The 17434-nt window shown below is 41.9% G+C and overlaps 1 protein-coding gene across 1 annotated transcript; it reads right to left on the bottom strand.

Annotated features, from left to right (window-relative positions):
- Window positions 1-1135: 1135 nt before the first annotated feature.
- On the bottom strand, window positions 1136-2659 carry FIBIN (fin bud initiation factor homolog). Its single transcript, XM_033151043.1, has one exon. The coding sequence runs from the start codon at window positions 2056-2058 to the stop codon at window positions 1399-1401; it is 660 nt and encodes a 219-aa protein (XP_033006934.1). The 5' UTR covers window positions 2059-2659; the 3' UTR covers window positions 1136-1398.
- Window positions 2660-17434: the final 14775 nt, after the last annotated feature.

The raw sequence follows: 17434 nt of genomic DNA, 5'->3' as shown, positions 1-17434 counted from the left end.
GTGAAAGATTGAAATGAAACTTCTCTTTAGCTATCCTTAATTAAGTCTGACAGGCTTACAAAAGGGGATAAGGAGCAACAAAATCCCCAGTCTGCCAGAGAATATGAGGGTTGCAACATTATTTAACAACCAATTAAGACTTATGACCTGGGGTGACCCCTGCAATAGTCTTGGACAAGTCACTCAGCTTCATCTCTTCCAATATAAAAGGGGCAAACAGTGGTCTACCTCACAGGTTTGTTGTGAAAACACAACCCATGAACAACTGGCTGCAGTTAGGAGGAAGCTGGGAGCAAGGTCCAAAAGCTGTTAGCATTATCTTTTGGCCTCAGCGACTTATTTCCTGGGTTACTGACCACAATTTCCAGAGTGCCTAACTCTGCTGAATTGGGACTGATTGCAAAGTTTTTCCATATGACTAGGACTATCTAATAATATAAATATTAGTAAGACGCTTGGGACAGCTGTACTGCCCAGTTATCCACAACTGAGCTACTCTTGGTTGTGCAGTAGTGCAGGTTTCAAAAGCTGCTGACAAGTCACACTCCAGCCTCCATATCCACATCTGGAAAATGCATGCATAAGTAATCCACCAATAGGTTTTTTTTAGTCAGCAAGGCTGCAGTCCGATAAAAGCCTTCACGGGAGCATGGCTGGCTGAACTCAACAGATCTTATTTTGAAGCAGGCAGGAAAAACTGCCCTGTTAATTACTTGCACCTCCCTTTTAATAATAATAATAATAATAATAATAATAATAATAATAATAATAATATTTATTATTTGTACCCCGCCCATCTGGCTGGATTTCCCCAGCCACATAACCCTCAAAGCAGGGGATGAACACAACACAACCAGCTTGTAAGCCACATCTCCCCCACCCGCAGGATCTATGTGCATTCAACAGCTACGTGACAGGCAGAAACCCAACAGGTGTAGTTCTTTTAACACAGAGATGTAACAGTCACCTGTTGAGTTTCTGCAAGTCAGAAAGTTGGGAAAGGAGCCTGTAAGCATCATCATCATCATCATCATCATCATAACAAAAGCAAAACAAAACAAGTGTCCCAGGCCATTTGGGTGCCTAAGGCGGAAATGGCACCCTCCGTGGTGGCAAATAAAATAAGACAGCCCAATTAATTGCCAGCTTGCTGTCCTTTAATATAGCCCCACAACAACCTGTCCCCTGAGGAGAACCACAGCCTCCCGGGTTCCTTTGCACTTTCAAAGTGCTACGCGGGAAGGATTATATGACTGACAAATCACAGCCGCTGTTTCGAATAGCAGAAGGGAAGGCGCGCAAATTACGCGCGCGGAGGGTTTCCGCGCCTTGGCGAGCTGTTTGTTGTGGGGCGGCGAAAGGTCCCGAGTGGAGGCGTCGCCGGCGACCTCGTCCTCCTCAGCCTTTGAGGTACTCGGTCTTGAGGCGGCTGAGGCGCGTGCCGTGGCTGCGCACGGTGAGCGCGAGCAGCTCGTACTTGTCCCGGAGGCCCGCCGAGACGGCCAGCGTGTCCTTGAGGAGGGCGCGCGCGTGCACGAGCATGCCGGCGAAGTCCTCGCTGAGGCGGCTCCCCTCGCGGCTCTCGTGCTCCTGGCCCTGCCGGAACTTGTTTTCCAGCTCGCCCAGGGACTTGTCCGAGTTGGCGTAGGCGTCGCCGATCTGCGTGGCCTCGCGGCGCAGGTACTTGCCGTAGCTCTCCTCGCCGTCCAGGTCGTACGAGATGCTCTTGCGGATGCCCTCGAGCACCCGCGCCGCGTCCTCCACCTGCCGGCCCAGGACGGTGAACTCCTCGCGCAGGGTCAGGCCGGGGGCCGCCGCCGCCGCCGCCGCCCGCTGCTCCTCCTCGGTCGCCCAGCAGCGCCGCCGCTCGCTCACCCTGAAGAGCAGCTGGCACTTCTCCGGGTCGTCGTTCTCCTCGTAGTCGCCGTCGGGCACGAAGTAGTGGTGCAGCGTCCCGTTGGACATCTCCGGGTACAGCGGCCCGTCGAAGTAGCCGCGGCACACGCTGCCCAAGCAGCCCAGCAGCCCCACCAGGCGAAGCCCCAGGGACAGCCCCATCCCGGCCAAGGGGAAAGAAAGAGAAGCGGCTCCCCGACGGCGGGCGAAGGCAGACGGCGGCGGCGGAGCGCGGAAGATCAAGTCCTCTCGCCCTCCGCGCGGGGTTTCATTGGGGCTCGCAGTTTGGCTTCTCCTGAAAAAGATCTCTCGAGTCACCCACGAGATCGTCTCTAGTCCTGGAGGTGGGAAGTTGTGTGCGCGGGGAGAGAGCGAGCGAGCGAGCCCTAGGGAGGAGTTGTTTTTTTATTTCTTTCCCTCCAAGTTCCCCATGCACCTCCAGCACGTTTTTCCTCCTCCCTCCACTCTGCCTTCCAAGTAAAGAAACGTGCGAGCAAAAGGAGAGAGAGAGAGAGAGAGATTTTGTAGCTAGACCTGCCTGAAGCCGCTTGGTTTGCTACCCTTTTGCTGCTACATCTGGATTGGTGGTGGTAACGCGGGATCTTGGCTTTTGGCCGTAGGATCTCTCTCTTTCTTTCTCTCTCTCCCCTCCCTCTCAAATTACAACCACCGGTCCCGTCACTTCTGCAAAAGTCCAAACGCCAAGTTTGGAAGGAAGCCTTTAGACGTCGGTGCCATTATTAAAGCCACAGTGTCATCCCTTGCGGAAATCTGGACTTGGGGAGGGGGGGAGCAGCGGGAGAAATAAAGGGGTGAGGGGAGATCCCCATTTCGTTATTCTTGACGAAGGCGAAATGCATGCCCAGGCACAGCTGAAGTCTGGGAGAAAGCCAGCAAGATTCCCAGCAGAAATCCCAAGCAAGCAAGCAAGCAAGCCCCGTCAACTTATTTTGAAGACAGACATCTGCAGAAATGTCAGTGTTTTGGGATGCTTGCACTAGGGTTGGGTACTGAGCACTTTGTAATGTCTTGCACCATGCACACACACCACACCACTACTGCAACCCCTTTGAGGGGAGGGGGGGTTTGTGATGTCATGAAATTGAATGAAGCAATTGCCACATGGTTTCAGATCAACTTGACAGCTGCTTGTGTGACTAGGTCTCACTTGAGCCCTGCTTTTTCAAGTTTTTAATTGAAAATTAACCCTGGCACACATGGCCGCCACCTTGCTGAAGCTAAGCACACACAGGTCTTTTTATTTTGCAAATATAGCTGCAAGAAAGATGTAAAAACATCACTAACTGACATTAACAATAACCGTACTCCATCAATCCTAACATCAGCATATAGAACAATATGTGCAGTAGGTATGTCCCAATAGGTATTTCAACAAAGATTAACACTTAGGAAATAGCAGTGTGAGATCTTCAGACTACTGAGTAGTAGACAGTGAGTTCTTGCCCTTCCTTGCAGGATCTGCATTTATTGTCCATTTGTTAGTCCCCATATCACAGGAAGATAATTTAAGAGTGTGCGAACAACTGCAAAAATATAAATGATTTCTCCAAAACATAGCTTACATGAACAATAATTTCTGACCAGAAAGCCGACACCACAGGACATGTCCACATCATGTGCCTCAAAGAGGTGTTTTTAGCGTTACACTGCCAGCATCTAGATAGCCAATTCCCTCCTATAAAGGCACCGTGGAGTCCAAAATACCCAGTGCTTCATTTTTTGTTGACTCAATCTTGATTTTAAATCTAAAGATGGTAAAGCAACTTCCCATGGACTGAGCTGAATGAAACATTCATTAAGTTCCTGAGCATCCAATTTACAACATTTCAATAAACATTTATAAACAACTACATGACTTCAGCTTTCTGCAAAGATTTGTTTCCTCAAGCAATGTAGGTGACGTTGAGGCACACAAAGCTGACGATCTATAAATAGATGCTAAAAGGTACTGAAGTTGAAGAAGATACAGTACTGGCACTCAGCACTAGCCGGTAAGTGGTATCTGGACCACAAAATGAGAAATGACAAAAATTCTCCATCTGGTCCTCATGAATATATCCCACTATCAATCCACTTTTTCCACAATAAGGACTGTGTCTCTATTTTCTATATAGTGTGCTGCTTTGCACTCCATAATGGAAGAAAAGTGAGGTATATGTTTTAGAGAATACATAAATAGAAAATTTATTTGCCCTATATGCAAGAAAGCACACAATGCTATACATGAAATAAGTAAAATAAGGCAGTAACTATACATAGCTCAAAATACCTTAATTTGTAGGTGGACTGTCATGAGAAAGTTTGGCACAAGTTGCTCAATCCAAAAAGCTTGTGTTGCAGGGTTGGGAAGCTGCCATCTATATGCAACCAAATGGGTTTTAGGGTTTAAGCTTAACCCCATTGGCTCTAGAATAACCCTAAATCAGGCATGTCCAAAGTCCGTTTTGGGAGCCTAATCCAGCTCACCGGTCGGTTTAATCCAGTCCCTGTGGCAGTTTATTTCCTGTGGTAAAATTCTTAAAAAAACCTCAACAACTTCAATCCTAAAAAAAGGCCAACAACTTTAGTCAGCCCTCACGGCCCTTCACTTCATGAAATCTGGCCCACTTTGAAAAAAGTTTGGACACCACTGCTAAATCATACACCCATTAATATGTCCATGTATTTCAGTGGATCTGCTTTTGAGTATGACCTAAAAGAATGCCACCCAATTATTTAATGTATGAACTTATTCTTTAGCACAAAACCAAAGTAGGATGGTTTTTAAAAGACTTTAGTGGAAGGTGATGCTACAACCAAGAAATACAAGGCACACATTGCAGATAGTTACATATCAACTTCTCCATGACCCAGTTCTCAAGGGGCATTAATAGTGCTTTGCCAGTTTACAGGGTCCAGAGTGGCACTACAATTGCTGCCCAGTTGGTGCTGACATGTGACAAGGCCCTTGAATTGGTGGTTCCTGGGTTGTGGAATCCACAGTCAAATGCAGACCACCAGCCATGTATATTGGTCTCTAAAAGTTCAATAATATTTTTGTTGTTTGCCTGGGATTGTGAAAAGAAGGTTTGCTAAGTACATCTAAGGTTGATGAATCATAAGTTGTGCAACCTCCATAACCTATCCATTTCTAACTGATTTCTCACTCTTTGCTTGGACTTTCCAAGACTGGTTAGAATATCGAATGTAGGGAAACTCAATTAAGGACAAATGTCAGCGACAAAGGAGCAGACAAAACCATATAGGAGTTACTCATAGAATTATTGAGTCTTAAGTAACCTCAAAGATAGTTCAGCCCAACATCCTGCTGACACAGGAAACTCACTGTGAAAATGGGTTACAGGAAACTGCATATCTTCTACCAGGGCAAGGAAAACTGGCAATACATCAATAGGAGGAAACTGGATTTGTGATGATAGGTAAACAGTGGAAGCATTTACGTGTCTATCAAATGGATGTTATGTGACATCAAGAACAAACTCATGGGTTAGGTGACTGGAGACTTAATTGCCAGACTCTCTCTCTCTCTCTCTCTCTCTCTCTCTCTCTCTCTCTCTCTCTCTCTCTCTCTCTCTCTCTCTCAAGCACACACACACACACACACACACACATGAAGAGATATCAATGACCGTCCCCAAAGAATTATAATTGAATTGTTAACTATGCATTGCCTACCAAAGCCAGCTAGTTTTTGTGTCGCCTTTTAAACTGAACTTGGACAAAGCAAGACATAGCTCTGTTCTCTTGAAAGCATGTGGAGCAAATCCTAATTCTGTTTCTGATAACAGGCACGCTGTGAGGTTCCTTTGGAAGATGTGATGCAGAGTCCTGTTCCGTTAATAGCTGCATGGTGTGGAGATGTCTGGCTGTTGAGACATCACCCAACACCACTGAAGTGATTGCATTCAGCACTACCAGAGTGACTGCAAGCTCAACGTGTGCTGTGATTTGAACATGTTTGGGAACTGCTAGGGCACTTCTTCGAATAACAGAGCAATAGCAGAGGAGCGTGCACTTAGGAAAAGAACAGCTAAGTAGCTGGCATGCTAAGACTGCAGTTTATACAGCAGTGTCTCAATGTTTCTCTGTGCTCCCCATCTGTCATAGCCACCTGTTGTGTCTTGCATTCAGTTTAGATTAGGAACCTTTTCAAGACTCAGAGTGCCAAGCATTTTTGCGCCAGTACGGTGGGACCCTGGATAAAGTGTCTAATCCCTATGGCAATAAAATTGCTAACTATTGCTACTACTGACTCCCATGAAGCTCTGCAGCTGCACAAATATAGACCATGGAATAATACAAAGGCCCAGTTCTTTAGCCTATTACATAAATTCATAGAACAGCACAGCAGACTCTAATAAGGAGTGGGTGGCTAAAAGTAGCTGTCATGGCATAACTGAAGGTTGTTTTTCTTTCTAGAATCCTTCATTTTCCTGATGGGGTTTCTTAGAAATAATAACTACCCCAGAGCATCACTCCCCACATATAATTAATAGGTGTGCATGCAATTTTTTTTTGCAGGGGGGTATTGCTTTATGGCTCAGATTTACATTGCAATTTCCACAGGGTTTAAAAGTAGCTGGCTTAAGTGTTTTGTGGATCACTTCCACTTCTGAGGCATTCCCAGGAAGACCAAGTTTAAACCAGGCTCTGTTAAACCTTGACTGGCTTTGAAGAGAGCCCAATATAGATTTGCTTGCCAATGGAGACAGATGTTCATGGATGTTATTTGTACCGCTTGAGAACTTTGTGTGTGTGAAAATACTGCATATATGTAAACAGAAATCTGCATAACTGATTTGGATGCTAAACACCAGCATGCAGCTGTTTGGATATGCACAATTACATCATGCAAATGTACTTTTCTGGCACATACACAATAGAGTAGATAAGAACCAAATTTGCTCAGTTGGGGTTGGTTTGTCCCCTGTGTGACACCAGTGAAGTCGATGCCCAGCTTTTCTCCTAGGACATGATGTTGCTACTGAAGTCAACGGAAGCTGCTTGTGCTCGTCTGCCAGGAAAAGTGACCTCATGCTTCCTTATATTTAAAACAGTTCTTCTTGACTGGAAAGATGAAAAGACTGTGTTGCTCTTCTGTCATTTGTTCATTTAGCATCATGGTAGTTTGACAAACTCTCTTCACAATAAGCACTTCTGTTCCAGTGACTGTGTTTGAATATATTTACTCTCCATGAGGTCCTAAAGGACTCACAGGCATTTTTTCCCCCCATATTTATTTATTGATTATTTGCATATTTTAAAGTTTCCACATACAAAGTTCCAGCATCTCAAATACAACAAGCAACAATCGTGGACAAAGAAAGAGAAGAAGAGAGAAAGAAAAAAGAGAAAACAACGAAAGTGCCTTACATTAATAATAAAGTTATTTACAATACCGATATATTAATCCGTGTCATGCTTTACACTGTAGCTTCTTACTGTATCACCTATTGAACACTGCCAAAATAGTGAATCAATAGATAATAATAATATAAAAAAGATAAAAAGAAAAATAGTTAAAAAAAAAAATTTAAAAAATAATAATAAAAAAATAATAATAATAAAAAAAAGAAAAAAAGAAAAAAAAAGAAAAAAGAAAAAAAAAAAAAGAAAAAAAAGAAATTAAATAAATAAAAACCAAATATCTCCCCACATAGTTTACGACTTCCTGACAAACCCCTTCGCTTGAACAAAAATTTATATGAATGCTTTCAATCCCTTGCTATCTCTTATGCCACCTTTTAGATACATTCTTAAATATATCCTTGCTCCTCATTTTTTCTACAATCTCTTTCTGTACCATTCATCCCTCGAATGCTGGCATGGTAAGAAAACTCTTATTATATTTCAGCATGTATCTTTTATAGACTTCCCATTTGCCTACAAAATCCTGTTTGGTATTATCTCTTAAATTGTTTGTTAATAAGGCCATCTCCGCAAATTCTTGCAGTTTGACCTGCCAATCAGTGACTCTGGGTGCTTCTCGATCTTTCCAGCACCTTGCGACTACCATTCTGGCCGCTGCGGTCGCATACAGAAAAACTTCTTTTTGTTTACTTGGTATCTCCTTGCCAACCATACTAAGTAAGAAAATTCCCGGTTTTTTGACAAAAGAAACTGCCATCATCTTTTTCATTTCTTCATACACCTGTCCCCAAAACGTTTTAATTTTTGGGCACCTCCACCACATATGCATCAGATCTCCATTTTCTGCACCACATCTCCAGCAAACATTTGCGAGGCTTTTATACATTTTGGAGAGTTTAGCGGGTGTGAGGTACCACCTATGCGCCATCTTTAACATATTCTCTCTAATGTTATTATTTACCGTAAATTTTAAGGTGACCTGCCATAGCTTTTCCCATTCTTCTATATTAATTGGGTACCCCAGATCCTGTGCCCATTTAGTCATGGAATCTGTTATCATCTCGTCCATCACTTCCCAATTCAACAGGATCTTATAAATACGTGAGATCAGCTTGTTCTTGTTATGTAAAACTTCTTTTTCAAATCTAGAATTTTCCTTACCGAACCCCGTAATACTGTCTTGTTTGAACCTTTCATTGATCTGGAAGTAGTCCAACCAACTCGTAAGGTAAGTTCTAATTTCCTCGTAACTTTTCAACTCCAGGTTTCCTTCTCTCTCCTTTAGTAGTATGTTATATGTAATCCATTCTCTCATTTCATTATTTTTCCTTTTAAATGCTATGGCCTCCAGGGGAGAAATCCACCTTGGAGTTTTCATTTCAAAATGTCTTTTATATTTGTTCCAAACATTATAAATTGCATTCCTTATAATATGGTTGGTAAATCCTCTGTGTACTTTAGTTTTGCCATAGTATAAGTATGCGTGCCAGCCGAAGCGCAGATCGTATCCTTCCAAGTCTAAGATTTCCCAATTATGTAGCAAGCACCAATCTCTTAACCAAAGACAACAAGCGGCTTCATAATATAACTTGAAGTCCGGTAAGCCAAAACCACCTTCATCAATTGGTTTTATTAATATCTTATGTTTGATTCTAGGCCTTTTGCCTCCCCACACAAATTTAGATATCTCTTTTTGCCACTTATCAATATTGCTGGTTTTACTCATAATTGGCATCGTCTGGAACAGAAACAATAACTTTGGCAAAACGTTCATCTTCAATACCGCAATACGACCTAGCAAAGAAAGATTTAGCCTGTTCCATGTCTCCATTTGTCTCTTGATTTCGTCCCAACACTTGGAGTAATTATCCTTATATAGGTTTATATTCTTCGGTGTTATGTATAGTCCTAAATATTTTATCCTAGGATAGATTTTAATTTGTGTTGCCCTCACCAGTTCTTCTTTCTGGACCGCAGATAGATTTTTAACCAGTAATTTAGTCTTTTCCAAATTTAGCCTAAAGCCTGAAACCCTGCCGTATTCTTGAATTATTTCCAGAGTTTTTCCTAAGCTTTCGCATGGTTGCTCTGTGGTTATTATTATATCATCTGCGAAGGCCCTAAGCTTGAAGCTTCTCTCCCCCAGCGTTATACCTTTTATATCTTTTTCTTCCCTTATTCTTTTACACAGAATTTCTAATGTTAAAATAAATAATAAGGGTGATAGTGGGCATCCTTGCCTTACCCCCTTTTTAATCTCGCATTCTTGTGAAGTGTTGCCATTTATTATAATTTTTGCTTTCTGCTTACAATATATCGCCTCAATCCCCTTTATATATCTTTCGCCAAAATCCATGTGGTCTAGTAACTCCAACATAAACCTCCACGACACCCTGTCGAAGGCTTTTTCAGCATCGACAGCCATAAAGGCTGCCTGTTTCTCCGTTCTTAACTCTAAGTATTCCAGTAAGTTTATGATGTTTCTTGTATTAGAGTAAATATGCCTCCCTGGTAAAAAACCAGCTTGGTTCTCGTGGATAATTGACTGGAGTATTTTTTTTTATCTTTCTGCTAAGATCTTAGCAAACAGTTTATAATCATTATTCAACAGGGCAATCGGTCTGTAGTTATTCATCATTTCCAGATCTCCTCCTTGCTTGGGGATAAGGGTTATGTAACTGTGTCTCCATGATTCTGGCATTACTCCCTCTCTCAATATATTATTCATGACGTTTTTTAGGGGTTCCGAAAGGATGACCTCAAGTTTTTTATAGTATAATGCCGATAGACCATCCGGTCCCGGGGTCTTTCCTGGTTTTGCTTCCTTAATCGCAACTTGGAGTTCATCAGATGTTATCGGGGTGTTTAAACTCTCTCTTTGTTCTTTAGAAATCTTTGGGAGGCAGTTTTGTTTTAAATAATCCTTTATCTCCATTCTGGTCTCATTTCCCTCACTATAAAGTTTTCTGTAGAAATTTTCAAACCTTTTTTCTATCTCCTTCGGGTCAGTTATTATTTCCCCATCTACGTTAATTCTATTTATAATTTTCTCTGCCTCTCGTTTTTTTAGTTGCCAGGCGAGCAACCTCCCTGGTTTGTTTGCTTGTTCGAAATTTTTTTGCTTTAAATATCTTAATTTCCACTCCAGCTCTTCGTTAACTATCATTGCGTATTGTGAGTGTAGAATTTTAATGTCCCTCTTGATCTCTGCATTGTCCGGTGTCTTACATAATTCCTTCTCCTTTTTCCTAATGCTCTCTAGTATCTCTTGCTGTTTCTTATCTTTAAGTTTCTTTTGTATTATGCTTTGTTGGATAAAAAAACCTCTCAAAAAAGCCTTGCTGGTATCCCAAACTATATTTAAGTCTGTGCCCTTATTCAAATTAAATTCAAAAAATTCTTTTAGAGTCTGTTTTGCCTTTTCGATTATTTTTTCATCCCTGATTAATGATTCGTTTAATCTCCACCTTTTCATTCTTTTTTCTCCCCATCTCAAATTTAGTTGTACCGCATTGTGGTCCGATATTGTCCTAGGATGTATTTCTGCTTTGCTTATCTTAGTTGTCAGATCCTTTGTTAACCAGATTGCATCGATCCTCCCTGCTGAATTATTGGGGTAGGAGAAGAAAGTGTAATCTTTAGTTAACGGATTTTTAAGTCTCCATGCATCTTGAAGTGTTAATAAGTCCATTAATTGAAAAAAGGTTGTTGGTAGCTTCCTTTGCTTTTTTTTGTTATCCTTCCTGATCTATCCATTTCTGGGCTCACCACCCCATTCTGGTCTCCTAAAAAGATGATTTTTTCCCCTATATAACTTTCTAGTTCCTTACCTAATTTTTGGTAGAACTCACTTTTTTTCTCGTTTGGCGCATAGAAACCAATTACTTTAATTTTCTCCCCCCTTACAGATATTTCTACAATCACCACCCTTCCTTGCGAATCTGTGTAAATCAACCTAGGTTCCAGATATGATTTTGCATAGATTACCACTCCATTCCTCTTAGAATTACCTGAAGACACAAAATCAAGTCCCAATCTTTTACTGGATAGTACTCTAATGTGTTGTTTTTGTATATGAGTCTCCTGTAGGCAGATCAAATCTAATTTATACTTACTGAGTATATGCTCTACCCTGTTTCTTTTTTTTTTCTCGTTCAAACCGTTAGTATTCCAAGTAAGAATCTTTAACTCCATTTAACCTTTTAATAAGTATTCCGTTATTTCTTTATTTATTTATTTGTATGTTTTGTCGATTTTTCCCGATAAAAAGAGAATAAAAGAAAAAAAAACTATTTAAGATTGAAAAATTGTCTCAGATTATATTCTGTCGCTGCGGTGTCGACCCCGCAGATAGACCAAATTAAACTTAACTTGGTCTAGATTTCACTCAAGACTCCTCCTCTTCCAGTGGCTTTTTTGGCTCCTCTGGCCCTCCCCCCGGCTGTCTCTTACCACCTAATTCCTCCCTGTATGTCCGCCAAAATCTGTCCGCCTCGGGCCAAGTGGCAAACTTCCTTCTCTTTCCTTTAAAAAAGAAGGAAATTCCCTCCGGAAATTCCCATTTATGCACTATTGATTTTTTCCTGAGAACCTCAACCAAAGGCTTGAACTTGTCTCTTTTTCTCAGGAGCCTGGGGGGGACAATCTTATGAATGATTACATCTGTCTCTTGTATTCTAAGTCTTTTCTTACTACACGTTTGCAATACTCTATCCCTAATTTCCATATTATTAAATGTAACCAAACAGTCTCCGGGCCAGTTATTTTCTCTTGCAATTCTTGATTTGATTCTAAACGCCCTTTCTATTTTACCCTCCATCTCTCTCTCGTCCATCCCCAACCATTTGGCTAATTCTACTGACAGTTTCCGCTGTATAATTTCGTCCGGTTCCTCTGGTATAGATCTGAATCTCAAGGTTTTCTCCCGACGATGCATTTCTATCATCGAGATTGCATCGAGAACCGCTTCATGGGTTTCCTTCATATCGGTAATCTCTTTTTTAATTTTGTCAATCTCTCCTTTTCTCTCTCGATTTTCTTTTTGAATTTTCCTTACCCCCTCCTCCAATCCAATTGTTTTCCCTTTTAGATCTTGTACAGACTTGGTAATTTCAAGGTTTTTAACCACTAGGTCATTGATTTTCCCTGTCATTTCCGAAATCATTCTAACATTGTCGTCCATTTTTTGTTCCATTTTGTCCAATTTTTGTTCCGTTGACCTAGTACTATCATTCATCTCTTTTCTGACGTCCGCCAGATCCTTTTTAAGTCCCAAGAGCAGATCTTTCATTTCCGTGTTCATTTCTTGCTCTTGCGTTGAATTTCTTCTATTGGGGTTCAATGTACCGGCTGGATTTACTGGGGTCGTATATTTTTTGTTCGTATTTGACATTCCTTCGGTGTACCAAATCCTCTAGTGGAGTAACCACCACAGACTCTCTGAGCTCAAAATTTTTCCAAACCGGTCCCAAAGTAAGTACTCAAAATGATTCCCCCAAATGTGCACGGAAAGAGGAAAGGAAAAAAAAAAAAAGGAGGAGGGCAGCAAAGTACCGGCTACAGTCTTCAAATCGCCGTCAAGTCCTTCAGTAACAGCTACTGTATAACTATAACTTCCTCCTCTTAAGTGCTGTTCTCTCTCAACCGCTTGCTGTTCCCAATCTTTCCTGTAGCGGCCACTATTACCACTCTTCCTTAATGTTACCAGTGCCCTTTAGGACTGTAGCCTCAAATCGTGACAAGGAGGATAGCAGGACTATGAGTCTCCCTTTTGGTGGGGGAGGGAGAGAGGGAGGAGAAAATCCTCTTGCCCCACCTCTAGTCCAGGTTCACTCTCTCAAGTTCAAATTCAAACCTTCGTCTCCAATATCCAATATCCAATAGGCAGTTAGATTCACCAACCACCTACCGGTTCTTAAAGTGCCCACTTCCCCGAGGAGTTCTCTCTCACTTTTCTTTTCTTCTTCTTTTTTTTTTTCAATTCATGGACATAATCAACAAAAATAACGCCAGGGTAAGGGCCAGCTCAGGACCCCCTCAAGCCCATCCAAAATTGTAGACCATTATATTTCTCTAGAGGCAAAAAGTAAGTTTTTTAACAACTGTCTTTAGCAACTGTTTGTTGTTGTTTTTTTGCAACTGTAACCAGATTCAGCAACTGCAGCCAAGCCCAATTGCTATAGTGTCTCCAATTTATAGTCTTCCACGTTCACTTATCCTCTAACCGACTAGTAAAGTCCAGCGAAATCCCCTTCTTACCGGCACCATGAAAGCATACCGTCCATTCTAAGTATAGTGCCTTTATTTTCTGTTCTGCTGGAGCTTGACATTCAAAAAGCTCAGGAGTTTTCCCCCTCACCAATTCACGTCCCCAACGCCGGCCATAATGCTCTTATGTCCCTCTTACGTCGCTATGAAGAGCCCGGTAGATTCCGCTTCGTTTAGATTCCTTTATACACCTCTCCCTCCAGCTTTGCCAAGTTCGGGGCACCGCCTCCGCGTTTTTGTTTAAACTTTATCTACCGGGAGGGTGTTTACTTAGCTGTTGCCGGGCTCTCCAAAAGTTGGCTTTTCCAGCGGTTCTTCTTACTGGAAGCTTAGCCGCTAGACCGCTCCCGGTGTCCGGCTTCCTCTCTGCAGGGCGGGAACACTGAGTTGGCGTCTGTGGTCTCCTTCGTTTCGGAGACCCCTCCGACGCCTCAGCGCGTCCTTACTAGGTACAGGAAACCCCCCTGTACCTTTGTGGGGGTGCGAAGCCTAGCAACCCCCCCCCCCCCGTTAAGCCCTCGCTAGAGAGTGCTTGCCTCGGAGCTCCGGAGCAAGCGACCGTGCATTATTATTATTATTATTATTATTATTATTATTTATCAATTGATCTTTTTTTAGCAGAAAGGTGAATTCAAAGTGGGTTACAAAGAAACATTAAAACAGAGTAAAAACATCCGAAAATGCTCACCAATAACACACACACACACACACACACAAGAACAATTGGACCCAAATATTAATCTGAGACATACAGTGGTACCTCGGGTTACAGACACTTCAGGTTACAGACGTTTCAGGTTACAGACTCCACTAACCCAGAAATAGTACCTCAGGTTAAGAACTTTGCTTCAGGATGAGAACAGAAACCACACGACGGTGGCACGGTGGCAGTGGGAGGCCCCATTAGCTAAAGTGGTACCTCAGGTTAAGAACAGTTTCAGGTTAAGAACAGACCTCCCAGAACGAATTAAGTTCTTAACCCGAGGTACCACTGTATCGCCATTGGATCACCACAGCATTATGAGTGCCATTAGATAACATAATTAAATGCCATTCACTAAAGTAATAGAAACGTCAGATACAAGTCTTGTCAAACTGTAATGATGTCTGGTTTGTTCACCTTGTAGTTTTCCTGGGCTGAAGCACTTTAAACTAAGGTGGGAGGGTTACAATTATGAATGTTTTTATATAATAATAATTTATAATAATTTATTATTTGTACCCCGCCCATCTGGTATATGAAGAACAAACACATCTCCCCCCATTATGATAAGTATTTGATAAGGAAGAAGTCCAGGTCGAACCTTTCTATCAAGTTTTCAACAGGCAGGGAGATTTGATAGAAGATAGCATTTTAGTCACTCAGTCTCCCACTTGCAGTGATAAGTCCAGGGAAAGGTTTTCCACTTGATTTTGATCACTTCTCAGCCACCAACTCTTGCGTTCCTATGACTTCAGTGGCCAGCACTGGAGCACATCACTGGTGAGATGATCATGGAGGATATTTGTTGGGCATTCCGAGATCTATGTTTGTGTGTTTTTGATTAGCATATTTTTTCTGTACATGCCAGCTACTGTAATGAGCTCCACATGTTTGATGCTGATGTCGTGTTGGTGTTGGGGGTGGTGGTGTATTGAGGCATGGTGTTTAAAAGAATAAACGGACACTACAGTTTAATGCCTCCAGTTTCTAATGCAGGCTAATAGCCTAAATGGTTTCATCCTTCTTGTTTTATCTTTCTAACCCCAGTGGCAGATGGTCTTGCTTGCTGCTGTTCAGGAGAATACTCAAGGCTTGGATAATAGAAGAGATCAATCAGAAATGTTTTGATTTTCCTTGTTAAGATTTATTAACTGTGTTTGCTATCAGGGACAGTGTGTCCCCTTTTCACTGCTTGAGGCAAAACGAGAAGTGCCACCAAACAGCCCACCTCTGCTGCTGGCACCTCTGGCACCTTTGGCAAAATTTTTGCCTGAGGCAATTGCTTTACCCCACTTCGTGGGTGGGGCAGCCTTGTTTGCTACGGATAGACACAGTGAAACTGACTCCCTCATATAAACAATTTAAATTGTGTGAAATCATTAAACACAAGGCAAAATGTAGAGCTTGACTCACTGTGAGATGGTCCAATTCACTCTGGAAAGATGAGTTAACTTAGGGAGCAATTAAAATGCAAGATTCGCTGGGATGAGTGCAGTTTGGAATAGGTGGGCCTCTGGCTGAGAGGGTGTTCACCGTTAACCCCCTCATCCAGGTTCAGCCAGAGATATGCCAGGGCTTAGTCCTGAAAAAGGGGTGTTTGAGGGGAATTGTGGGGGTAGGGTTGAGGGTGGGACAGGGCAGGGTGAGAATTACCCCTATTCCAAACTGTTTGGTTTGTTCATGTCATCTAGCAACTTAACAGAATTTACACTGGCATGAAGGGTGGTGTAAGTCAATTCTATTTTAAAGGCTTTCCCCCTCTTCTGCTAGGCTTGGGCTGGCTTAGTCAGCAGTAGCCTCTCTCCTGAATAGAATGTGGAATGGGGTAAATTACACTTGCATAATTTACCATAATGCTGGCTTCCTATAGTTTGGATTGCTCTAACCGCCAGCTCCTATTTCCCTGTGATTTCTGAATTTCCTCAACACTGAAATAGGCCTGGGAGTTCCTATGCTAGTCTGATCTATCAAAACTAGTGTTTTTCTGACATGTGAAATTACAGGTTGGCTACATTCCACCAACTGTGTCTGCCCCTGGACTCATCCCTTAGACTTCCATGGGATCTTTGTGGGAGATTAACTGCTCTGGAGTTAAGTGCTTTGTGTGTGAATCATGCCCTAAGATTGAATCAGCCTATACACCACGGATATACAGACTTTTAGTAATGCTTGATTTGTTCCACATGCTTACCCATCCTGAAGCAAAGTATGCTTTCCTAATGCAGCAACATTTGTAAATCTCATGGTGCCAAGACACAATGGTGCAATCTGGAATGGAATCGGTTTATAAGTGTAAAACAAAGTGCTCCACAAATCAGCTAAGTAGGGGTTCTTGGACAAGTCAGCATGGTCATGAAATCCTTGAGTGCTTCCCTTAAATTTCTAGCTGTGTCTTTAATAGACTGAAAAGTCGGTTTTAGTATATCTGCCCAAATGGGTTCATTCTGCCATTTCATTCCTGTGTGTTTTTACAACAAATTACTTTAAAACGGTACTCATTTTGCAACTGAACAACATAACCACCAAACATATGGTTTCAATGGAAAAATACTAATAGTTCTATAAAGAAAAATGACTCCCCTACTTTAACAAATATGATAATCAAATTCAACATAGTGGAAGGTCAACAAAAGCAGGCAAAGAGATTGTACCTATGGCCAGCACTATATTTATTTTCTCAACACAGTTGACCATTCCACAGCTTTTTAATGACTATATCCAACAGTGATTTCATTCAGCACCATCAGCACCGTGTTATTCTTCTCTTCTCAAGCTTGAGTGGAATATAATGGAGAATTCAGATTTCCTGGTACAATTGACTATTTTTACAAGCTTGCACTGGGAGTTAATGCATTATATGAATTGCTTCTGTATCTGTAGACTGAAAGTTTCCATGCTGATTAGTAGCCATTTGACCCTCTGCATCCCACATCAGAAAACAGAACAAGCGGCATTTGATAGAACAGAACGTTAAGTCTTAAGGCATTACAGCACTTTTTATGGATTTGGCAACTTTTTTGCTATTGCAGACTTAACCGAGCTACTGTTTTGGAACAGAAAACAAGAATATATTTTACAGTGAAATATCATGGGCCCTTTTCTTTTCTTAGCAAACCAAATATGACTTCTAATAATGAAGCATGGGCCATGTTAACTAATATATGGTTCAATGGAGGG

The sequence above is a fragment of the Lacerta agilis genome, chromosome 1 (genome assembly GCF_009819535.1).
Source record: "Lacerta agilis isolate rLacAgi1 chromosome 1, rLacAgi1.pri, whole genome shotgun sequence".
Classification (NCBI taxonomy): Eukaryota; Metazoa; Chordata; class Lepidosauria; order Squamata; family Lacertidae; genus Lacerta; species Lacerta agilis.
This window is presented reverse-complemented; position numbering and strand designations above follow the sequence as displayed.

Excerpts from the sequence above, each read along its gene's own strand:
- FIBIN (XM_033151043.1), bottom strand. The coding sequence starts at position 2,058 with ATGGGGCTGTCCCTGGGGCTTCGCCTGGTGGGGCTGCTGGGCTGCTTG.